Raw genomic sequence first — 26,236 nt, 5'->3', positions numbered from 1 at the left:
ACAACGCAGTCGTTACAACAATCGCGTTGTTAGAATGTGAGGCCTTTACAATGCAAGTCATTAGATCGACTTGCTGTAGGGGCGGCTCTAACATAAGGAATACATTAATTTACTATTCCAACACCTTCCCTATTCCTAAGTCCAGCGCGCCCCCTACAGCAAGTCAATCTAATGACTTGCGTTGTAAATGTATCGCGTTGTAACAACGCTGTTGTTGTAACAACCGCATTTTAAAGGAACGTGATGTGATAACATGCGTAGTAACATGGTATATTCGCTTACAACATCATCTAGAGTATACCGTCACAACCCAGGCGGCTACCCCTGTTAACGGGCCTATACTGCTTTCTTACTCAATGGTGTATTGTCCCTGATTTAACCACTGCTCATTTTATACTGCTCCCAAAACCTCCCCTTTCACTTTCTGCCCCATGCCCTAGTGGGAGCACTGCCCTCTCTCTCACTCCTCGCATCTGTCCCTTTCCTTGAAAACGTTGGTGCCATAATACAGTGCCAGTCTCCCCGCCTGTCCCGCAGTTTCTTTTTCTCATTAGAGTGCTTAGATGTCTTCAATGATCTGGATTGTTTAGCCTGCATTTTCTTGGAGCACTCTAATGTTAATGTTAATGGAATTTATAAAAGCGCACGAATACCCAAGGGTGTCTTGGCGCTGATCGTTGAGATCGCAAATATATTGGGCGCATAAGAGGCGAAGAGAAGAATATTTTGTTTACTAGACCCTAAAAATTCAGTGAAAATAGCTAACAAAGACTCAGTTCAAAAGATAGATACAGAGGAGAGAACATTCTCCAACGAGCAGCAGATCAGCAACAAAGCAGCAGTCGCTGAGCAAGTATGTTGGCCGCATAGGTGTAGAGAGCGGGGGCTATTTTACTACTAGACCCAAAAAAGTCTGAAAATGTTACTCATAACAATGGCGTTACAAAGACCCCCGCAGCCCCTGCACTGTGGGGGACCCCGAGCTCCATGGGGCCCCCTCTCATTGTACCCTGGCCTCAGCGCTCCTAAGTGAGTCAGGAGTCGGGCCCCCTCCATGTACATTGCAGGGGGCCCCCTCAAGTTTTGTTACGCCACTGATTAATAATGACACAGTGCGAATGCCATGCTCAGAGGAGAGAGCATTCTCCCGAAAGTAGCTATGAATCGAACTAGAGCAGCGGCCCAGGATTCAAGGCAAACAACAACAAGCAATGCTCTCTACCTGGTGTGGCTATATGGTGTCCCCAAGGTCGTCGCCTTCCTCATTCACAAGATATACGCCTCCGTGCTCGGTGCTCCAGGTCCAGCTTCCTCCAGCTTGAAAAAACATTTCAAGACCTGGAGCTGCTCTGACTTTCTACCGACCTAGGGCCTGGTTCACAAAGGTAAAGTTAGACTAAAAGTTTAACTTTTAACCTCAAATCTGAGTTTAGACTTTAAGTCTAACTGTACACCTGAAGTTTAAGTTTAGACCTGAAGTCCAAGGGACCGATTCACAAAGGTAAAGTTAGACCAAAAGTCTAACTTTCCTACTTTTTGGTTTTTACAAAAGTAAGTTACTATGAGTAACTTTACTACTAGCTCCTAGTAGTGAAGTTACTACTAGTAGATTTCTGTGAATTATGGTGAATTATAGTTGTTCATTTGTACATTTTGCATTCATAGTTCTAACTAAAATATTTTTGGGAGCTTCACACGAATTCTACTCAACATGTTTTGCTCCTCAGGCTTGGGCTTTCTCAAGGCTAAAACTACATTATCTGTAGGGCCGTGGAGGGCCGCAAATTAAGAGTCGAGCATGGAAAGTTGATTGAGTGTGCTTTGAAATGTACCATAAAAAATCCTTGTATTCCTTCAAATATAACATCAAAAATGACCGAAAGGCACTGTGTTCTTTAAAAACTTGCACACTGTACGTTTTCAAATATTTGCGAAAAACGCGTCTATTGTGCACAGCTTTAATGTTTGCTCATAGCTGAGGGCCATGTCCCTCTAAATATATACTTCTGGCTACGGTCCTGGCAACTAGGAGTAGGAGGGTTTTACAATTTGAGAGCTTCAGGCATAAAGCCACTAAAGTTCCTGATTATGATGCCGCGGAAGCTTGGGAACTTAAACTGGGATAAATGTTTTCCTGCATACCGGGACAGTGAACTACCACTTAAAGAGATCATAAAGCATCCAAAGACGCTACATCAATCAAAAGACCATCACACTCACCTTTTTGGTTTTCTTTTTGGAGATTGTCTGTGTACACAAAAACACATTAATACAAGCTCACTAGAATTTGTTTTTATATAAGATCCATCTTTTATTGCTCAATTTAGAAACGTACCTATTGCGTAAATTAAATCACCCATCGCTGAAAATATAGAGAAGAATAATTTAATCTTGTTTTGAGGATGTGCAAATAATTTCTACATTGCCTACTGGTGAAACGAGACAGATAAAGGAAAACTTGGAAAGAGTAGTAATAACTACGTTTGAGAATTTTCTCAATATTTTAAAATATTTGTATTAGTTTAAGCAACATTGTGATAGGCATAAAATATTTCTGTTCACATAGTCATAGATATTCTAATGTGTTTCAATCTATCTAGCACATTCATTATACTTTTATAAAATGCCTCAATCATTGGCATGGTATTTTGAAATATACAACATCAAGTTACCTTGCACTATAACAGTAAGAGATCTGTAAAATAGCAATAAATTCATTTTCAATGCAGATTATAAAAAGGCTATGTAACAAACAATATATTCAGAAATTTGTAAACCTACTATCATTTGAAAATTCATTTTTTTGACATGTCTGTTCTGAATGCAAACGATACGTTATGAATTTCAAAATGGACATTTCTGATGATTTTCAAGCTGGAGTCAAAGAATCTAATTTGAGTGAAATCCCTTTGTGTGTGTTTTGGAGGATATTCACAAGGACTTATCTCCGATTTATCTCCACCTTAATGCATCAAAAATGGAGACAGATTAAACACCCGATTCACAAGCTGGTTCAAACTGCAGACATCGCCAGTATTCCAGCAATAACTGCCCTAAAATTCATCTCCACGGTGGACACCACCAACTAACTCTAATGAGATGCAGAGTAGGCGTTCCCGTGCAAAAACACACGAAAAAACCACAACACCACTTTCACAACAAACTGCCAGATCTGAGAAGCAAACCAAAAACAGGCGATAAGCCGCGGTAGCACCAGGGATTTAACACCTGCCTTTTGCTGGTGCTAAGCAGGATGAATACCCACAGCATGAGAGGGAGCCCAGCCAAGAGCCACACCTGAAGACCCACAGATGCCATGGAGACAATGATCATGCAGCTCCGATGCCCATGAGGGTCACAACACCCACTGCCACCACCCCCAGCCCCACCGCCTCTCCCCTCCCAGACATAAGCCACAAAGCGCATGATGACTCACATTGCCAAAAAAATGACACACGTGTGGCCAGAAGAATGAGAAACAGTCACACAGCACTGGAGTAACAACCCAAAAGTTTATTGAAATACAACACAAAATACCAATGCGGAAGACTCCTGTTGGTTCCGTCAGGGACAATCTCGACGTCACAGCCTGGAAAATGAAGCACAAAATCAGGACGTGTGTCATGTGCACATCAAAGGAGCGGGACACAGAAACAGAGAAGGAAAGAAAGCCAGAGAGAGAAAGAGAGAGAAGGAAAGGAAGGGGGAGAGAGAGAGAGACCGCTGCCCCTGCGCACCCATGCCACACTGTTTACCTGCTGCCACCGGTGTGTCCACCAGTGGGCACACCACATGCCCATGCAAGATCCAGGCCCCGGTCCCACCACCATGGCATGGTCCACATCATGCGGACCCGCACCGCGGCCCAGCAGGTCCCACACATGACGCTGAGTCCTGATTCATCAATGGCAGAGACCACATCAGTGCACACGTCATCTTTGCAGACTCCACACCCGCTCAGCTATTTCGGTGCCACTAACCCTGTACAACCCCAGTCAGCGCCACATGGTGGTAGGCCCATGACTGCCGCAAGGCTTCAGGTGCCACTAACCCTGTGCAGCCCCAGTCAGCGCCACGTGGTGGTAGCCCCGTGACGGCCGCAAGGCTTCGGGTGCTACTGACCCTGTGCACAACAAATCATGGGCCCTATATGATTGAGAACCGTGGAGCATCCGTCATCCAGTCACCACCGGCAGAGGGGAATGTGACGTTGTCGGCCCCTTATATTTGTATGGCCTGTGACGCCTGTGCCGGATGGGTGTAGTGTGTGTGCAAAACTGCCCTCAGGGAGTGGCCGTGACATGCTGACAACTAGACCAGTGACCTGCACACCACCAGCGAGTACGCCTGCGACAGATAGCAATGTGTGCCCCCCCTTGGAGCGTAAGAGGAGTGGTCTGGCCTGGAAGTACGCCGGACCAGCGCAGGGCTTGCAACATTGACTCGGGGGCTCTGGCCGTGGTTCGGTCCATGTCCGGACAAGGAAGTGACTAATGCGTGTGTCCCTGTTGTAGTGTCCACGGCACCCGGAACACAATAGGCAATGTAGCACACTATGACTGGCATCCCACTAGATGTGCATCATTGACGCAAGGGAAATCACTGTGCCTACATTCATCCACACATTCATACATGAATGATGAAAGACATGACAACAGTGCGTTACTGGATGTTTATTGCACATCCAGTGGAGTTTTGCAGCTGGAGCGGTACAGGACCATGCCAAGCACACTACACAATATGGGCCCGTGGAGGGCCAGCCAGAATCCTTCCGGGGATGAGAAGTACTGCGGAAGAGGAAGGGAATAGTCCACAGTCTGGTCGCCGTGTCATTGGTCATCAAACAGGATATGGCAGTCAATGTCGCGGTCCAAGGTGAGTGCAGCGGAGTGTATCGGGGGTCAGTGGCAGGTCATGGGGCCATGTGCAGCACCAAGCAGAAACAGGCCAGGTGGCAAAATGAATGCTAGTGCTTCCTTCTGATCACAAACCCATCCACGTCCTGTTCCACGAATGTGTGCTCTGCCCCACCTGTGGGTGTTGCAGTACCAGCTGCGGCACTGTGTGCTACTGACACATCAGGGGCAGGAGGAGGATTGTCGGCTGCACTGTGTGGCAGTGACACATCAGGTGCCGGAGGTGGAATGTTTGCCGCACTGTGAGGTACTGACACACCAGGGGGCGGATATGTGGATGGTGTGGGGGCAGCAGCATTCATCAGGGCCAGGCCTTGTGGCAGCAATGCCATGATGTAGACCTGCAGGGCATGATAGATCCCAGCTACATTTCGCTGATGTGCAGCGGTTGCGGCCATCCTTTCTGCCTCCATCTGCACCATGTCCTCCATGAGCCTCCGCATGTGTGCCAGCCCACGGCTGGGATTGCTGGTGCCACTCTGAGCGAACAGGTGTTCTCTCCACGCCATGACTCCAGCTATGTCAGTGAGGGCTCGTTGGAGACCATGGAGCGAGCCTAGACACCCATGGAACGAGTCCGGTTTGGTAGCCATGTTGTGGAATCCCACCGCACCTGCTCAGCCATCTCCCTCTGGCCCTCCAGCACACGGCGTTGGAAGGCCATGTGTTGTTCCTGGGGGTCTTGGAAGACTGACGGGGCTGTGGGTGCCTCCTGCTGGGTGGTTTGGGTAGTGGGTGGGGTCTCCTCGATGCAGCTGGGCTGCCCTGATCCTGGAGGTGACTTGCGGATGATGTCAATGATGTCTAGGAGGGCTTGGGTGTCGATGCTGGGGGTGTCCTCCTCGTCATCAGTGAAAAGTGGCTGGGACTGCTCTGCAGGAGGTGTTGACGGTGCCCCTGCAATGTGAAGGGGAGGTGGTGTATTACAATGTGTCCACATGTATGTAGCCGCATGGTATATGTTGACATTCAACAGCATTGCATTGTACATTGTGACAGTCTGTAGATCAGGGCCATGACCCAGAGTCATTGTGGGTTTGTACTGTGCGCTGCTTCATTGTGCCTGTGTGTCATTGTGGCCATTTCCACCCGTCCCCCCAGTACCTGGTGGTCACTCACCCTGTTGCGGTTGTGTCCTGTCGAGCAGTGTCCGGTCCCCCGACTCCGGCCACAATCTCCACACTGATGACTGTCGACACCAGCTCCTCCACCTCCAGTCTGTGTTGCTGCCTTCTGATTGGCTGCGAGTTTCTCCTTGGTCTTGCACTTGATGTCATTCCATCGCCTCTTGACCTCGTCCATTGACCTTTTGTGCTCCCCGATGGCATTCACCTAGTCCACGATGTCCTGCCATATTCCATTTTTGGTGCCCAATGACACATTGGAGGTGACAAACAGTTGTTGATGGTGTTCCATCACCTCCGTGACTAGGATCCTGTTCTCCTGCAGACTGAACTTCGTCTTCGTCTTCCTCTTGTCCTTGTCCTTGCCCTTGCCCTTCCCTGTCCCCGAGGTCCAGGGATGGTCATCCAGGGTGCTTCGGGGTTGTGCTCGTCCTCTGCACCTGCTCCGGCTGCCTCCATGGTGTTGGGTAGTTTGTGTTTGAGTGTTTTTTCAACTTTTATAGTGATTTTTCCCGCCTGCCATGTGTGTATTGCAGGCCTGGCGCTGCTTATCGTGGATTTCCTCATCGCACTTTGGCCCATCGCAGGTTTTTTCACGTTGAGGTTTGTGTTTTTATCTCCTTCGAGGTGGTTGTATCGCGAACATTAGCCGCGGTTTCGGTAGACTATCGCATGGTACCACCTCGTTGTGAATTTCACGTTGACACGGGGTTATTTTCCCGCGATAGGCTGCGATGTGTAAAGTTGCATTAGCATTTTTTGGTGATGTTTAGCACACGTTCTTGTGAATATACCCCTTGGTGTTTTGTGTGAAGAGTGGTCAATATCTTGCTCATTGTGTAGGGGACTTCTGTTTTTTTATAAAGGAGACAGAGTCCGGCTAATAGTCCCTCTCTAAAGCAAAATAAAGTTCCAAACATCATCTTTAGCAAATGATGCAAGACAAGCAGTAACAATCTTTAGACAAGTTGTTTAACAGAAGTACTCTACTTTGACTAGATTTTTCCTTGCCCTCACACTTCTTAGAATGACATTTCACATACCTTTGTACTTCCGGAGAGGTTCTGAAACAGAGACGGCAATTGTGTTACTTGTGCATATTTTATACTCTATTGCTCACATTTTCAAAGGTAAAGTTTCAAGAGTTATTTTACACTTCAATATTATGACAACTACGTTTGAGTGCAATTCTCTGAACTCAAGCTATTCACAAACATTATGGGTATGATGTTAAAAAGGATGAGATTGAAAAGGTTCCACCATAATGAACATTTGACAGTCCGGGTTGAACAGAATAAATGAATTTGCATTTCAAACATTACAAGACCTAAAGAGTGTGCACCATCTCAGGGGCTGTGAAAACACATTGTGCACAAACTCAACTTACATGATGCATGCATAAAATTAAACAAACATATTTTTCACAATATTAGGAGAGGCTGAACTATGAAAAGAGCTATAAATGACATCAATAACACAGAAAATGAAGTTATGATCCTCAGAAATCCAATAATTGCTGCCCTTCTCACATTCTTGATTCTAAATAGAGTCACCAAAGCCAACACATTAAAAATGAAAACAATAGTTGCCTTTGTTTATGTTTTGTTACTGTGGACAGGGCCATTTCTCCTAATCCCATGCAGGTCTCTGCCAACAACATTGTATATATGTCTCGAAGCATTTCCACATCCTGGGCTAATCCAATCAGATCAAAAGGATTAATGTCTATGAAAGCTCTAGGCTAAGACAGGAAGAAGGTGTTTTTTTTTTTATTTGTATGACCAACACTCTATGTGTCCCTTCAGAGGTGTCTTACAGAATCACCATCAGGTATAGTCTCTAAGGGATCTAAAGGTAATATGAGTCCCATTTTACCACTTTAAATCACAGCCAAAAGACCATCCCTTCCCGTAGATCTGCCTCTCTCATTATTCTTTTTCCTTCTTATATATCCCCCAACATAGATGATACTTTGGTCCACTCCCATCAGCAGCAGCAAGGTATTCCGTTTAGCTCAAGCCTATATTTCTCAGATGTGTCTATTGGGAAGTCCTCTAAGATTTCAGAGGTTTCTCGATAAAGTGCTGCTCAGCCCCTACCCTTGTAGAAATCCCACACTAAAGCCCAGATTTACAGCACAGCACCCAATAATGCTGCTTTGCAAGAGAGGGACAGCATCATATCTACAGAGCTGTGCCAGTCTCTTCCCCTCTCTTTACCGATGGTGCACAATCAGGGTGCTGACCGTCATGCACACAACTTTGTGCCATAGTGCAAGGGTGTGTGCGTGAGTCTAGCAAAGGCTTCTTTTGAACTGGAAGGGCACCATTCTAGCAGAAAATACTATGCTTAGACTAACTTTTAAACGTATAGCCCATTCGATGTGAGCTGTACAGTAAGACACACACGCAAAGTGGGAAGCATTAGGTGAAGTACAAGCATTTCTCCTTGTTAAACACCTGCTTCAAAGTGGTGTACTTTATTACGCAAAACCCTGTCTTCTAATATTAGTCAATAGGGTTTTGCGTCAAAAAGCATGGATGATTGCATGGGAACACCAATATACCACCCATGTAACACCCCCTTTAAGGTAAGTAACGTAAAGCAGCCCTTAGTGCTGCTTTGTGTTACTTTTAGGCAAAAACGTTTTGTTTTAAAAAATAAATAACACCCCAAAAAAATTTGGCCTGGTCTGCGTCAATTTTGTGGCACAAATACAGCATAAACTTTTTGTAAATCTGAGCCTAAGATACTATTGTGCTGACTTGAACTATAAAAAAATGCTACAAATAAAGTGGCATAGAAATGTAAATCCTGTGCTACCAGGCATAAGGGTAGCTAATAAGCACACAGGCCCTGATTCACAAAGGGCCTCTATACTTATGGCAGAGCTCCTGCAGCTGTGGTAGGAACTTTGCACTGCAGTCACTCATTGTCGATATCCCGCCATGAGTGCAGGTCCCTTGCCATGAGTGTGGGGCCCTTTCCACGACGGCGAGGTCCCTGCCATGAATGCGGAGGACCTTTGTGAATCGGCTCCACAAACATTATCCAATACCCAAAGCAAGAAGTCAGATTTGGGTTTCTGATTATACCATCCTAGATGTGGGATGTTGCCATATCATTACAATACCTGATACATTCTCCTGGGATATAGCATTCTTCACGGCCTGTCCTCGACCTCAGAGTCACATGGGTCAAATTTCTTACCCCAAGGTGCAAAGACTTGGGGCTTGATTTTGAGTTTAGCTGTCCAAAGGACCGCCAAACCCACAGTGGCGGTGCAGCAACTGCCACACCAGTGGTCCAACTGCCGTATTCTGATTACAGTGGTCAGACTGCCAGAGGACTGCAGCAACTGCCAGGGATCTGTGATCCCTGGTGCTGGCACGGCGGTCAGATGCTCGCAATATGCTGGCTGTGCTCCTGCGGCACCACAAAGCATATTACTAGTTTCTTCACCACTACACTTCTCATGGCGGTCAGCCCACCATGAAAAGTGTGGCAGTGAGGAGGCAAATGGGGCCCTACAGGGCCCCCTGTTGTCTCAGGGCAATGGGGTGCATGCAGGGGCCACATGGGTGCCCCCTGTGTGCATGCACCCCCTGTTCTAGAACAGCATGAACTTTACAGTCCATGCTGTGCTGGAGCGTGCTGTGGTGGTCCCACGGCACTGCCTTTCTAAGGCTCTCCCATGAGCCTTTGAAAGGCAATGCCGTGAGCCTGCCGCTGCAGGACCGTCAACCCAGATTACAACTCGTAATCCTGCAGGCAGTCAGAGGTAGAGTTTGGCGGTGTGGGAGCGGGGCTGTGGTGTGCCACCCTGCTCCCACACATCCAAATTCAGAATCAGGCCCTTAGTCAATATGCCAGTAAGAGCTATATGCCCAGTAGGACTACAACCCATACTTAACCCAGTGAGCAGTACTGTGTAGGAATTGTTTTGTGGTTACAATAAGTGCAACAAGATGAGTTCAGAGACACACTAGAATTTCAACCATTCTTTCATTGATGTATAACACACTCAAAACTACAGGACATGCATTTAAAAATATTTATTTTATACTACTAACCTAGTACATAAAATATATGAGGAGCAGGGTCAAGACTGATTTGCATATGGCTGGGTCTAAACTGGGGTGGCATGGTGAGCGAAAGAACAATGGATTTAACCCAGATCTCTTGACTGGGGGTGAATGTTTTGATTTGTTCTGCACTCCGTCCATCATCTGCTTGTCTTTTGCTTTCTCGACCTGAGTGTGCCGTGTATGCCCAGGCATGGGTCCCGGGCTCACTGTGCCACTGGTTCAAGCTTGGCTAGCTGATGTGGGGTGAAACCCTGAAATCTGTCTCAGGATGCTTGTTTCTGGTCCAGGGAGGACCAGGATGGGAAGTTCGGCTGTAATGTTCCCATGAGGAGCAGGGTCAAGACTGATTGGCATATGGCTGGGTCTAAACTGGTGTGGCATGGGGAGCAAAAGAACAATGAATTTAACCCAGATCTTTTGCCTATGGGTAAATGTTTTGAGTTGTTCTGCACTCCGTCCATCATCTGTGTGTCTTTTGCTTTCTCGCCCTAAGTGTGCCGGGTATGCCCAGAGATGGTTCACAAGCTCACTGTGCCACTGTATTCAAGCTAGCCTGGCTGATGAGGGGTGAAACTCCAAAACCGGTCCCAGGGAGCGCGTTTCTCATTCAAGGAAGACCTGGCTTAGCACTTAGGGCTGGATAGTTCCCATGAAGAGCAGGGTCAAGACTGATCTGCATATGGCTGGGTCTAAACCGGGGTTGCACAGTGAGAAAAAGAACAATAGATTTAAACCAGATCTCTTAGCTGGGGGTGTGTGTTTTGATTTGTTCTGCATTCCATCCATCATCAGTGTGTCTTTGCTTACTCGCCTTAAATGCCCCCGCTATGCCCAGACTTGACTCCTGGGCTCACTGTGCCACAAGATTCAAGCTAGCCTGGCTAATGAGGGGTGAAACCCTGAAACCGGTCTCAGGATGCTTGTTTCTGGTCCTGGGAGGACCTTGCTAGGCAGATTGTGATGGACTGTTCCCATGAGGCACAGGGTCAAGACTAATTTGCATATGGCTGGGTCTAAACTGGGGTGGCATGGTGAGCAAAAGAGCAATGGATTTAACCCAGATGTCTTGACTGGGGATATGGCGAGCACAAAGTAAGTAGTTTGATTTATTTATTCATTTAATATTACTCATCCCGTCGTGGAATTCCACCACCCCCCACCTCCCCCTCCCTCTTACCTATGCGAGCCGCCACGGTCTTTGACTCCACCTTGCAAACACAAGAATTTCTACAGTATGAACAAGAATACCCTTTTCCCACTGAAATCTTGCCTTTTATTCAGTATGTTGGTACTAATCAACAATATTCGGTTCAGACTGCTGTAGTAGCTGTAATTACGCATACATACACAAGGGTGGATGGTGACATCATGGTTGCTGCCAATACTTCACATAGTGGCACACCATTTCCTAAAAAATGTCCAGCAAAATACTCCTATCTACTGAGTGTCCAAAACATACCTTTTGCTCGCATTTCCAAAGTGGGTGGTCAGGTGATACTCAACAAGGGCCCCAGGCTAGAATTAATCATAGCTTCTCATCCGGGATTAGCATCTTGCCATGCAGGTATGGCAGCTACAGTTTCCCTATTACTAAAACCCCATTGGCAGCATGGTCCTTAAAAGCAGACTAAACAATATGCCCTTTGATGTGACATCTGTCATCAAATAAAAGTTGCACTACAGCTCGTCCACCGATGACACTTCTCCTAGTCTCAAGCAAACCGCTAAATTGTGTCTATCTGGATCACTGCAGACCTCTAAACTCAGAATGGCTTGTTCAAATGTATTCTATTGGCAGTTGATTCAAGAGGAACCCTGGTATTGCTGTGCATTATTCCTCCCTCTATCATCCTCAGGGAAATTGGATTGTGGAAAGGAAAAACCGTGACTTAAAGCAGTCCTTAATTGCTATAGTATTAGGTTTTGTTCGTAGCTGGATCCATCACTTGTATAGAGTCTAGAAAGCTTTAAATAATCTGCCTAGACTATACTTGGGTGGCCAGACCCACTATGAGGTCCTGTTTGCGTCCAGATGTGGGTTCCAGATCTTGATAACCCTGGAACCCAGAAACTCCTGAGGCGGAAGCCGGGAGACAGAGACTTTTGTTTTAACTTGATGCACGTGTGATATTGTGTGTCACTTTATTTTCTTGTGTTTTAAAAAAAATAATCATCTCCTACCTGGCTGCACAGGACTCGACCCTGTAAATCTACCGCTCAGCTGCCCTGCGCTGACAGCGGCTCTCCCCTGACAAACACGGCGCCATTGCCGGCGTGCGACTAGGCCACGCCCCCTTGGAGGCCACGCCCCCTTTTTCATCTGGTACTTAAGCTGACCCACGAGCGCTGCTTGCCAGAACCCAGAAACTCCTGAGGCGGAAGCCGGGAGACAGAGACTTTTGTTTTAACTTGATGCACGTGTGATATTGTGTGTCACTTTATTTTCTTGTGTTTTAAAAAAAATAATCATCTCCTACCTGGCTGCACAGGACTCGACCCTGTAAATCTACCGCTCAGCTGCCCTGCGCTGACAGCGGCTCTCCCCTGACAAACACGGCGCCATTGCCGGCGTGCGACTAGGCCACGCCCCCTTGGAGGCCACGCCCCTCACCTGTATAAAAGTATGTGTCACTTCCGTACGAGCAGCGGACGGGCGCAGCGGGCGCGCCATCAGCGCGCCGAAGGCGCGCCAAGGCAAGCCCGTCTGGGCCCGTCCGGGCCCGACCGGACCCAGGCCCAGGGACGCTGTCGGATCCACCTCTTGACCGCTTGGTGTATTCAGGAGACATGCTCCGTGCTCTCCAACCGGAAAAAACTCTGCCCTGTCACCACACGCACACCGAAGGTAAACCTTTCTCCAACTGTAGGCGTTGTAATCCTACCACCCTAAACTCAGCCAAACTCGGACTTAAGATAGATCTTCTTAACTGCCGCTCCCTTCCTAAGCATGCACACGAGACCAACCTGTTAATACAAGATCAGGAGTTAGACGCGCTGTTTCTTACCGAAACGTGGCTATCTGACAGCTCTGACTCGGACATCGTCATTGCTCTCCCCTCAGGCTATCTTTGTCAAGCCCTACATAGACCCAGAGGGAGAGGAGGGGGCTTAGCCTTAATCTACAGAGAGCAGCTTATCTGTAGAACCTCCAACGCTCACATCGAAGACTGTGAAAGTTGCCAATTTTCCATCCAAACCTCCCCGGCCCACACCCTGTCGGGACTACTGATCTATCGCCCTCCAGGTGCTCCTGGGAAATTCCTTAATGCCGTTACCGAATCGGTTTCACAATTAGCCTCCTCTGCTCCTAACTTCCTTATCGTAGGTGATCTGAATCTGCACTTTATGGACCCCACTGATCGGATAGCCTCAGATCTTCTTCAGGACCTGTCATCATTTAATATCCGACTGGTCAACAATGAGCCTACCCATGATAAGGGACACCTACTAGATCCCGTCCTCACCAATGTCGCTAACATCACCACCAGTCCACCCCTGACTTTGCCATGGACTGATCATTTCCTAGTCCCCATCTCTTGGGATGCCCCCATTATAACCCCTCAAACTACGAAAATCCAGGTCACCGATAGACGGTGGCACAAACTTGTACCCACGGAATGGGCCACCACTCTCTCAAACACCATCCCTGAGCTCTCCATCGAGCCTGGTACGGCCGATATACAGTTTAATTCCTGGATCACATCTTCGCTAGACAAACTAATACCTAAAACAGACACTCTTAAGCATACCAAAAGAGTGTCCTCTGCTCCGTGGTATACCCCAGAGCTCAAATCTCTACGCCAGGAATGTAAGAGAACGGAACGCTCCTGGAGGAAAGATAAGTCCAAAGCTAACAAAGACGCTTACTCTACCTCCCTTTCAACTCACAAAACATCCATTCGTAAGATCAAAAGCGCATTCTTCCAGGAGAGAATAGAAAAAGCAGTATGCTCGAGTAAAGAATCCTTCGTCATTCTAAAAGAACTTCTGAAGACCCCAGATCCTGGACCGAGAAACCCCCCGGATCCTAAGGCCGATCAGGAAAAATGCCATCAGTTGGCCAACTTCTTTCAAGAAAAGATACTAAAAATCCTTGATTCAATCCCCCCTGTTAGTTCGTGCGAGGAAAACGACCCCCCGAACACTCGGACATCCATCTGCCTCCCCTCTTGGGGTCAAGTAACTATCGAAGAAGTGGGAAATACTCTAAACTCCATTAAAAGCGGATCTCCCAGGGACCCCGCCCCGCTTCGGACCCTTAAGGAAGTAGCTTCCATCATTGTTCCCCCCCTTACCCACCTGATCAACACCTCATTCCAACAGGGAGTCGTGCCCCCGAGCTGGAAGGCGGCAGTAGTTAAAGCACTACTGAAGAAACCCTCCCTTGATCCCGAAAACCTGGCCAATTTTAGGCCAATCTCTCTTCTCCCAGGGATCAGCAAGGTTGCTGAAAAACTGGCCAACAAGAAACTTTCACAGTTCCTGGAGGACAACAACAGACTAAAAAGCTCACAGACATGTTTTCGTCCGGGGCAGGGCACGGACATCGCCCTCCTGGCAGCGGTAGAGGAGGCCAGAGCACTCTTAGACGAAGGAGGATCAGTGGCAGTGATCCTCCTCGACCTGAGTGCGGCCTTCGATACCGTCAACCACCAACTTCTCATTAAGCGGCTCAAGAGAGTCGGTGTGGAAGGCTCCGCCCTATACTGGCTGTCATCCTTTCTGGCCCAGCGCACCTTCCAGGTCTGGGAAAACAACACCTGCTCCTCCGAAACTCCCCTCCAATGTGGCGTGCCTCAGGGCTCCTCCCTGAGCCCCACATTATTCAATATCTACATGGCCCCATTGGAGGAGGTTATCACCCCATTCAGAGTGAGCGTCGTCAGCTATGCTGACGACACACAATTAGTTGTGTCATTATCCCATCCCAGCCAACAACCAGCAGATTTATCTAACTGCCTTACTCAGGTTCAACGCTGGATGAACAGTTCAGCCTTAAAACTGAACAGAGCAAAGACTGACGTTCTCCTCCTTGGCCAGAAAGGACCCACTCTCTCCCCGAACATCTGGCCAGGATGTCTGGGTCCCCCACCTGACCCTAAACAAGAAGTAAAAAGCTTAGGCGTGTGGCTCGATACAGACCTTTCGTTCACCACGCAAGCAAAAAAAGTAGCCGGGACGTGCTTCGGGCTCTTGAAATCACTGAGGAAGATCCTGCCCCTCTTGCCCCCCAACTCGCAAAAATTGCTAATTCAAGGCCTGATTCTCTCTAGGCTTGATTATAGCAATGTGATCTACTTGGGCGCCCCTGAAGCAACAATGAACAAGCTTCAGAGAATTCAGAATGTCGCCGCAAGGATTCTCACTAATACTCCTGCCAGAGCCTCGGCCAAACCAGCACTAAAACTCCTTCACTGGCTCCCAATTAGGGAGCGGGTCAAATTTAAGGCCCTGTGCCTAGCCCACAAACTGCTACAAAATCAAGGCCCCCCTATTCTCAGAAAATTTATCAAACCTTATAAATCCTCTAGATCCCTCCGTTCTGACAAGGAGAATCTCATCATCACTCCCAGATTTAAGAAGGCACGTTCAGGCGGAAGACGTTTCTCAGTCCACACCGACCGCCTCTGGAATGCACTCCCCCGCGACCTGAGAATTGAACCACATTACCTACGCTTCAGGAAGTGGTTGAAAACCCACCTTTTTCCCTAAAAGCAACTTGCTCTTCCGGAACCCCGAACTCCTACCCCCCCCCTCCCCTCCCTTACCCCCCTCCTTTCCCGGCCCTCTGACCTGTAGAGGTAGGGTTCTTAGCGCTGGGATACCTCCGGGTGACTACGCGCTTTATAAATTTTTTTAATAATAATAATAATTTAATAATGGTAGATTACTTATGTGTTTAAAGTTGTTAAGGATAATGTAATTACTCGTGGCAGTATATCTGATGACTGGTATGTGGACACAGTCTAGAAAATGCTTTCTGAACTAGAATATTTCACAATATTCAAAACTGAAGATTTGTATTTCAATTTTTCTAATTATGGTGAAATCTTTTGTTATCATCACTATGCTCACCATTATTTACACATAGCTAGAACTTCACATGCAGTTTTCAGTTACACACAATGAGAACATTGCACAACTCCACCAGTGGGTAGTTCAAAACATACTTGAATAAGTTTGCATATTTTTCTGGTAACAACCATTTAGACTCAGTTTCTTAATATTATAAGCTTACCTCTTCTCCAGTAAAGAAAAACATGCTGACCCAAACAAAATTGATCTATTCTGAATCATTTAATTCCCAGCCGGCCGCACAGGGCTATCTATTACCCTGCGAGGCTCCGGTAAGGAGAAGAGTCCCTGGAGACACGTTGGAGGTGGGCAGGGGTCTCTGCCTCATAGCGCAAGCCCTTTTTTGCCAGTGGGCAGCATATGGAAGCATTGGGGGTCGCTTAAGTCAGCACCAGAGTGAGGAGGTGCCATTACCTATCAGTGCCTCACTTCATCATGGCGGTACCTGGTACTCAAAGACATGTGGCCCTGCCTGAGGTACTGAAGTGGGCCTGAGCCCTATTGATCCTTCGGCAGGAGCGCAGACAGCTTGTGTGCCCGGGGATCTGAAGTTTGTGTGCCTCTCAGTGGGTGCTTTGATTTTGAGATGACTGCCTGACCCTAAGATGGCTGCCGCAGCTGGGTCCCACCTCACAAGCACCCTTGCTCCCCTCGTAGGGGTACGATTCAATAGCTGCCACGGGGACCCTTGAGGGTGAGCCATCAGTGACGAGGCAGAAATAGAAGAGAACTAGGAGACTGTAGAGCACGGGCTCCTACTAGAGACCGCATCTATGCCACCTAAAAAGGTGACCTCTAAAGTATCTAGCTACTTTGCTCCGGCGGAGAAACCCCAAACCCAGGAGAAAGAGTCCCCTGAATCAGCCATGGCCCTGACCAAGGAAGACCTGCTCAGTTCCCTAAATGACTTTAAAGCAGATCTAAGTGCTGAATTAAAAGGAGACTTACAGGCCCCCATGGCCCAACTGAAAGGGGATCTCTCAGAAACAATGACCTCTCTGCAACAGGACGTGGATTCTATCGGCTCAAGACTGCTGGAACTGCTTGACAAGCGAACAGCGGCCACAGAGGATAAGGTACAATTTCTGCAGTCGCAACTGCAACTGGCTATCTTGAAGAGCGAGGGCCTGGAAAATAGGTCACGACGCGAGAATATACGCATTAGGGACCTGGAGGAGGGGGCGGAAGATTCGGACATAGAGACGTTTGTGGAAGGCCTTGTCGCAGAGGTACTTGGGCCTAAACGATTGAACATTAAAATCGAAAGAGAGCACAGGGTGGACCCAGCCCTGCCGGGAGAGAGACGTCGCACCCGGGACGTTCTTGTCAAACATCATTCCTATAAAGTCAAAGAGGCTATCTTACAGGAATCCAGAAAGAAGGACACCATATCCTTTCAAGGATTTCGATGTGTATTATTCCAGGACCTGGCACCAGCGATCCTTCAAAGGCGGCAATCCTTCCGACCTCTCACAGGAAAGCTCCGACGTGACCAGGTAAGATACCGTTGGACGTACCCCTTTGGACTAGCCTTTGAATATAAAAACAGACAGTGCCATGTCCCTGAACTCAAAGACGGTATCGAGCTCCTCGGGATTCCAATCCACGACGACGAGACAACGAGCTCACTGTTCAGACGGAATGCTCCCTCTCGGTCCAACTCCACGAACTGGGAAACAATCACTAAGGGGAGGTCACCCAAGCCCTGAACTGCAGAAAGTGGTTGGACAGAAAAGCTTAAAAGGAAAAAGACAAGTACAAGGAAGCCGGCTATTTCTACATTTGCGGGAACGGAACCGTGCACCACTTGAGGATCAAGGCACAAGATGACAGAGTCTCGAGAAACTGCAGACTCCCACTTTGGCACATCCCAACACATAGCAACCTAAAGGCAGTCTGTGACCAAAGGCGACTAACCAGGTGCCACGCCTGAGGGAGGCCTACGGAGATACACATGGCATCAGGGAATACTTGAGCCCTGTATGACACAGAACTCGGGAGCTCTCCGAGCGCCTAAGCATGAGACGATGCACTGACTAAGGAGGTTGAACAAGCGAGGAGCCTGGGGAAGAGATCGTTATGCTCCGCAGCTCACGCATGTGGACCAGATCTGGACAAGGGCCCTCAATCCAATTGCTCTAGGTTACGTTGGACACTGCTACAGCGACAGCGAGGCGACGGGCGAGGGCAGAATCCCCGGCTTGCCGCTCTTCACAAGAACGGTCGTAACAGCAGGACTCGTGAGGGTCCTGCGGACAACCTTTGTTGTTATTTGTTTTGGTTATGTGTTAATTTCTAATAGGTGGGAGGAGGGATGGTGGAGAAGCAAGGCGAGAGGGAGGAGTGGGATAGTGCTACGCTACTTAGTGCTTTATATGGGTGAAGGAGAAAAGGTAGGGGTGAGAGATAATGGATCGGGGGGAAGGTAGGGAGTCCTCAGGGAAAACGTACGGCGAGGGAGCAGGGACATTACACAGAATGATATCCATCACAACATGGAATGTGAAGGGCATGAATTCGCCGACCAAGAGGCACAAAATATGGAAATACCTGGAGGACCATCAATTCGATCTGGTGGCAGTCCAAGAGACGCATCTTAAAAGGTCGGAGGAGTTGAAGCTCAGACACAGACACTACTCGGTTACATACAGATATTCCACCAAAACGAAGCATAATGGGGTAGCATTAATGTTTCACAATAACATTACGTTTCAAACTGAGGGCATTCAGACCGACAAAGAAGGGAGAGTGGTAATGGTTAAAGGGAAGCTCAGAGGTAGATCGGTGACATTTGTTTCGGCCTACGTCCCTAATTCAGGACAAGCACATTTTGTGAATACACTTTTGGACATGGTGGGTGGATTTTCTGAGGGTCACGTAATTGTCATGGGGGACTTAAACCTCACCTGGCACCCAACATACGACAGTTCCTAGTCACATAGATACTCAGGAGGCAGATTCCCTAAATCCCTAAAACAGGCCTTCTTGCACCTGGGTTTTTTGGATGCGTGGAGATTTCTCAATCCCACCACTAAAGACTACACGTACTATTCTCATGCCCATCAAACCTACTCCAGACTAGATTACATTTTTCTATCCCAGGACCTCCAGGGAACCTTCGAAGGAGCTAAGATCATTCCCATCTCTCTATCTGACCATGGTCCTGTGTCACTGGGTTTGAACTGGGGTGGAAAAACGCAGGGCTTCCCAAAATGGTACTCACCCCCCCCCCCTCGCTGACGCCAGACAAGTCTTGCCGAGACGAGCTACGACTAGCGATTAAAGAATTCTTCCAAACGAATGTCCCAGGTGACACTTCTCCCCAAAACAACTAGGATGTTTTTAAGGCGGTCATTAGGGGGAAGTGCATAGCACTGGTGTCGGCCCTAAACAAGGAAACGGCAAAGGAGCGGGAAGATCTGGAGGCGGCATTATCCCAAGTAGAAAAAAAACACAAACTAAACCCCACACATATCGCCTCTCCTGTTTGCACTGGCCTTGGAACCCCTGGCGGAGTGGCTGCGGTGGCACCCTTCCATCCGTGGTCTCCGTTGGACCCCCGAGTATGAGGACCGCGTGTCCCTATATGCTGACGATATCCTTTTGTACCTCGCCTCCCCGCGTAAATCACTGATTGTCCTGGTTGATGTTTTGCGTTCATTCGGTCGCAACTCAGGCCTTGTCATCAACTGGGCTAAATCATGTGTGTATGTGCTTTCCGGGGAGGCTCCCATCCTCCCGCGGGACTGTCCGATCCAGATTGCATCTCAGGGGTTCCGGTACCTGGGTATCTATATCACTCTGGATCCGGAGGCCCGCTACGAGCGGAATTTGCTTCCCCCCCTCCAGCGCTTGAAGGAGGACGTCGCGCGTTGGCGGCGCCTGCCGCTTTCGCCGCTCGGCCGGGCGGCATTGTTTAAGATGATGTCGTTGCCACGCTTCCTGTACGCTCTCCAGAACACTATGGACTTGGTCCCGGTGCGCTACTTCCGTGAGGTGGAGAGTCTACAGCGTCGTTTGTTCTGGGACGGGAGGCCGCGTATTGCCTTGGCGAAGTTGACGCTCCCGTGGTACGACGGGGGGGTCGCCCTCCCGGATATTAAACGGTATTACTGGGCCTCCCAGCTAGCTGCAATTAATCATGGCCTTTACGGGCCAGCCTTAAACCCGGCATTTGAAATGGACAAGATGCTCCTGCCTGGTGGCGACTACAATCGAGCGCTCTACTCTGGCGCGCCCGACCCCCGCCTGACGGGACCTACGCGTGTCATGGTGCGAGTATGGCACGCGGCTTACGCAGCTATGGGGTGGAAGGACCGTTTGACCCGGGCGTCACCGCTATATGCGTCTGAGAGGTTGGGCTCCCTGTGGACCTCGAAGGGCTTCGAGAAGTGGGACACGATCGGCATCAGTACAGTGGGGGACCTCTGGACGAGGGGGGGATTTAAAACATTCGAGATGCTGCAGACGGAGTTTCAGCTGCAGGGCAGTGAATACTTCCGGTACTTGCAGGTCCGCCACGCACTGAGCTCCGTCTTCCCAGACGTCGCCTCCATTCCGGAGTCATCCCCCCTGGAGGATAGAGTGCTGGATGGCCATGTTCCGGACAGCACGATCTCCCTCATATATAAAAAACTGATTAATGATCGCTCGGGCTTGCTGACTGGCCTCCGCGAGGCCTGGGTTGCCGATGGGCTGGAGTTGGACGACGAGGACTGGATCTCCGCAGTGGCCTCTCCGAAGGAGGTGGCCATACCGGCTCGCCTTCGCTTCGTCCAGCTAAAGATCCTCCACCGGGTTTACATGACGGGGCCAAGGCTTCTGCGTATGGGCTATGCCGAGGATGGGCTGTGTAAGCGTGGGTGTGGTGCTTTGGCGACTTTTTTGCATATTCTGTGGGAGTGCCCGAAGGTGGAGCGATTCTGGCGTGGTGTGCATGAGGTCCTGCGAGTGGTTACGCGTGTCGCGCTGTTGCCTGAAGCGAGGAGATGCTTGCTGAATGTGTGGGAACCAACTGACTACTCGGTTCCGCAGACGCGATGGGTGACTTTGGGATATATGGTAGCTAAGCGCGACATCGCGCAGCTGTGGGGGTCCCAGAGGCCCCCGGCGGTGTCGGCCTGGAAAGAGCACATGGATTGGTGCATGTTCCGAGAAAAGGTGGTGTACGTGGCGAGAGGTAAGCCTGGGGCGTGGGTGAAAGTTTGGGGCCCCTGGAACGCATACCGCGGGGGTATTTGTGAGCCGCCGCTGCTGCCGGCGGCTTCGCCAGCTCCGTCCCCCTAGTTGACCCCCTCCCCCGGCCCCGTGCACAGGGTCCCCCGGTCCGTGCTCTCTTCCCGTTCCCCTCTTTAGATTCTCTTGGATGGTTGGGGTCCCCCACTTACGGAGCACGTGCTGTCATTTCGGATTGCGGGTTGCCTTGCGGGTGTGGTTTTTGTGTGTTGTTGTGTTCTTATAAAATGAAACCGTATTGCGGGCTCGGAGTTATGTGGCCCACGTCGTTGATACCTCCTGATTTACCTCTCTGCAACGCCAAGAGCCTTTTTTGTATGTATGTCATATTCTCCTGTCACTCTAGCGGCCGGCCAGAATGGTTGTAGGCCCATACTTGTATATATTTGAAGACTGCAATAAACGGTTTCAAACAAAAAAAAATAAAAAAAAAAATAAACCCCACACATAGCCTAAAGCACCAGCTCGGGACTCTCAGAGGGAAATTGGGAGCAATATACACAAACAGCTGAATTTACGCTTCTTCGTCTCCGACGAAGTGCGTGCGCGCAAGGGAATAATGTGGGCACACACCTTGCGAGGCAGCTTAGGGAAAAAAGGGTGAGGGAGTATATTGGAGGAATTCACAAGGAGGGAGGGGAGTTAGAATTAGAAGACAGGGGCAAAGCCTCTTTGTTCGGTGCATTTTACCAGGATCTCTATAAAGCGACTCCCCTGACGTCACAACCCAGACGGCTTATTTAGACTCACTCACGCTCCCTAGAATTTCAGAGACTTGGAGAGACCAGCTGGACGCCCCAATCTCTGAAGAAGAGGTACACCGAGCGATCGGAGCGCTTAAACCTCATTAGTCCCTGGGGACGGACGGACTGACAGCCCTCTTTTATAAGACGTACACGTCGGAATTACTGCCTCACTTGACAACATTATTCAATGACATAGCAACGAGACAGACAGTTACCCCTACCATGGCAGAGACGCTCATTACAGTGATCCCAAAGCCAGGGAAGAACCCGCAGCACTGCGCCTCATACTGCACCTCATACAGGCCGATAGCTCTTCTATGTCTAGATGCCAAGCTTTATTCGACCATCTTAGCCACCCGCTTGTAAAACGTACTCCCCGACATTATTCACCCGGACCAGTCTGTTTTTTTAAAAGGGAGGCAGACGCACGATAACATCCGCAGGACGCTTCACCTTATCGAAAAAACCAATACGTTCAAATTCCCAGCGATAACCTGGGACTAGACGTGGAAAAAGCATTCAACAGGGTGGACTGGCACTTCCTGTTTCTTACCCTGGAAAAATTTGGCTTTGGGGACAAGTTCTTGCGAATGATACGAGCCAATTACGTAAGCCCTCGCTCTAGAGTTCAGGTTAAAGGCATGAGTTCGGCGTTCTTTGAGCTAGGGCTAGCCCCCTGCTGTTCCCTCTGAGTATCGAGCTGCTGGTGGCCAGACTCAGGGCGAACCCAGACATTCAGGGGATTAGATTCGGGGGTGATGAACATAAGGTGTCGTTCTTCGCGGACGGTATTCTGTTGACCCTCACAGCTCCTACAATGTCCCTTCGAGCATTACAACCAAAATTATCATCCTTTGAGGGAGTGGCAGGCTTCCGGGTCAATTTCTCTAAATACTCGATCCTTAACCTAACACTATCAGAGGGGAAGAGGCTCCTAATACAGGAGGATTCTCCTTATGCTTGGGCCCAGCACAGTTTAACCTATTTGGGGATTCAGCTTACCCCGGGTTTGGAAGGATTTCCCTTCCCTACTCAGACAGGTCAAACAAGAACTCCAGCGATGGAAACCCATGTTTCTTTCATGGTTGGGTAGGATTCATGCAGTTAAAATGTCCCTTCTCCCTAGGCTACTCTACCTTTTTCAGGGGCTCCCCATAGAAATAGCCAAGGCATATCTGAAAGGAATACGGATGATACACAGCTACATCTGGCAGGACAGTAGGGCTCGGTTAACTTTCCATGTACTAAGGAGACCAAGGGGGGGGGGGGGAGGGGTGGCTCTCCCGGACATCGAGCACTACTACAAGGCAGCACAGTTAAGGGTCAACACAGAATGGTCTATGCGGGAGTCAGACAAACACTGGCTTCACATGGACTGGGCCATCGTGGGGAGGACAATTTGGGATGTGCTGTGGAAACCTAAAAAGGACAGACCGACCAATGCATACCTAAGCACCTCTACCACGACCACGCTTAGGATCTGGGACGTGGTGAATGGGAGCAGGAGCTGGACGTCTTTTCCCTCTCCCTATAACCTTGTACACTTCAACCCAGACTTCCCCCCAGCACTTAAAGAGGGGCCATTTGACGCATGGCGAGAAGGAGGATGTGAGGTGATCTCCGATCTCTTTTATAATTATGACATCCTCTTGTTTGAAAACTGCCAACGGGACTATGGGGTGCCACCTTCTGAGCACTTTCACTACCTGCAACTGAAGCATTGGGTACTACATCCACAAATCAGGAAAGCGACAACTAGAGACCTGACTCCGATAGAAAAGCTAGTGAGGAAAGCTAGCTCTACTAAGGCCACGATCTCCTTTCTTTATAAACTATTGGTTTCCACTATGACCGCGCCACAGCCCCGGTAGAAATTTGCAAGGGAACAGACTCTGGGACAGGAAATTACTGAAGGGGACTGGAAACACCTGTGGACAGACATCCCTAAATTTAACCACTCACTTGACTTGAGGGAAGTGCACTATAAGATTTTATTCGACTGGTACCTAGTACCTGCTAAACTTAAGAAGATCTTCCCCCTCACTTCGGATCTCTGCTGGAGAGGGTGCGGGGTCCTCAGAGACTTCCGTCACATCTGGTGGGACTGCCCAACAATCAAACCATTTGGGGAAGAAATTCTGGCCCAAATGAAAGAGATACTAGTGTACCTTGTCCCGAATTCCATAGAGAGGGTCCTCCTGGGCCTTAGAGATTCCACACTAGAATACCAAACTAAGGCGGATAAGGCAATTATGTGGTCTTGTTTGGAAGCAGCTAAAAAGACGATAGCGGCTAATTGGAAGAAAAAAGGGGCACCCATCCTGGCGCAATGGCACTCCCAGTTATGGAAAATACTCACGATGGAAAGTATGGCGGACATCTTTAGAGACGATTACAAGAACTTTGAATATACGTGGGGACCACTAGTAGCATACCTTACAAAGGGGCTCCCGCTAGCTGTCTGCCCCCCTACACTGAGAGGACTCCACCTGTTCCAATTTTACAGTCTGCAATGGGGCTTACACGGATGGCACATATCGAATAAAAGACTGCGCCTATTGAGTCTTCGCCCAGAACCAATGCACCCCATGGGTCAGATTTAGGTACTAGCACGGGATGGGGGTTCTGCTTCTCCACCACGGGGAGGGGAGAGGGCGGGGGTGTTGGAAGTTGGGGCTTTTAGTTATCTGTATTCTTCTTTTTTCTTTTGTTTTCTGTGTTTGTTTTTCTCTTACTGGTAATGGCCACGGCGCTAAGGGCTACTGATGAGCTGCACTATCTTGAGGAAATATGAATTTTGTGATCAGTTATGTCCCCTATCGTAGACCCCAACGGCTCCATGTACATGCTATAAGTACATGCATGTTCCCTCCTGCTCCAGTTTTAAAGACGCAAATATATGTGCGTCCACCGTCAACATGTCCTCTTTCAGATCCACCATGAATGGGTCAGATATTCCTTTTCTAAGTATGAAAGGCCACCGACTTTATGTGGTTCACTTTCCACATTTTACAGACTCAGGCGAGTAGGCCCGAATTCTGTCATCAAGCCTTTTCCTGCCTTCTGCCTCTGAAAGCTCCAGTCTGAGCCTGCATCTGTGACCATGAACTTTGTCTTACTCCCTGTGCGGCTAACGGTGCCTGATCCAGCCCGTTGCCTGCCAAAAACTGTATTTCACCTTCAAGATTATCTCCTCCGCCCCTCATCCGATGCATTCCTGTCTAGTAGTTTAGGTAAACATTCCTCCAGCTACCGTGCAAAGGGCCAGGCCTCGCTGTCCTCATGCAAGTAATTCATAGCCCTGTTACCATGGAATATTCCTACCCCCTCGCATCTAGTGTAGACACTTAGACGCTTGTACACGCACTAACAGTCAGTATAGTCAGTATAGAATAAGATTCTATCCTAAGAGACCTCTCTTTTTGGATAACACAGTTCTTTAAACATAGGATATTAGATATGATTTGGGATTAGGTTGACATAACCCCAGACTTCTGTCTCCACATGTAGAGCTAAATGTCAAGTCCCCTTCTCCCTCTAGTTGCACGTCAATCACACGTCATGCGGCTGCGCACGCATCTCTGCCAAATATTTCTGCTGACATTGCAGGATTCTCTTATGGATCCACCCACTTGTGACATCATGTATAATGACGTTTTCTAGTTACGCCTATTCTAGTTACGCATGCATATTTTATTTTGTCTTATCAGTTGATACGCCTACTGCATCTGTTTCACTGTAAATGCCTTTTCTATAAAAATGATTACCTATCAATAATATATGCCCTTCCTTCCTGAACTTTCGTGGTGATGGAATAGAACGCCTACAATTCGAATTGTATTCCTTTGTATAGGAATAAAGCCTTTTTAAAACCTCTAATACCACGGATTCTGCCTCTCATTTTACTGAGTTATTCTTAATAGACTTTACCGCATAAAAAATAGTACCGGTAACGAAATATTTACCACATAAATTGGCGCCCGAATAGGGACACTTTCTCATCTCACGCGCCGGCGGTGCGTTGCAGGCCCGGTCTCCTGCCACAGCTGAAC

General features: G+C 48.7%; 1 protein-coding gene across 4 annotated transcripts in view; it reads right to left on the bottom strand.

The window, feature by feature from the left end:
- Window positions 1-26,236, bottom strand: part of LOC146869588 (butyrophilin subfamily 2 member A2-like) — a 253,067-nt gene that overhangs the window by 33,708 nt on the left and 193,123 nt on the right. For all 4 annotated transcript variants that reach the window (XM_085606894.1, XM_085607058.1, XM_085606981.1 and 1 more), the window contains 3 exons: window positions 7,084-7,104; window positions 2,336-2,362; window positions 2,221-2,247 (listed from right to left, as the gene is read on the bottom strand). In XM_085606894.1, coding sequence (XP_085463020.1) covers window positions 2,221-2,247; window positions 2,336-2,362; window positions 7,084-7,104 — 75 coding nt within the window. The remainder of the gene's footprint in view (window positions 1-2,220; window positions 2,248-2,335; window positions 2,363-7,083; window positions 7,105-26,236) is intronic.

The sequence above is a fragment of the Triturus cristatus genome, chromosome 1_1 (assembly GCF_964204655.1).
Source record: "Triturus cristatus chromosome 1_1, aTriCri1.1, whole genome shotgun sequence".
In the NCBI taxonomy this organism is placed as follows: domain Eukaryota; kingdom Metazoa; phylum Chordata; class Amphibia; order Caudata; family Salamandridae; genus Triturus; species Triturus cristatus.
The sequence above is the reverse complement of the archived record's forward strand: the minus strand, read 5'-3'. Positions and strand labels throughout refer to the sequence as shown.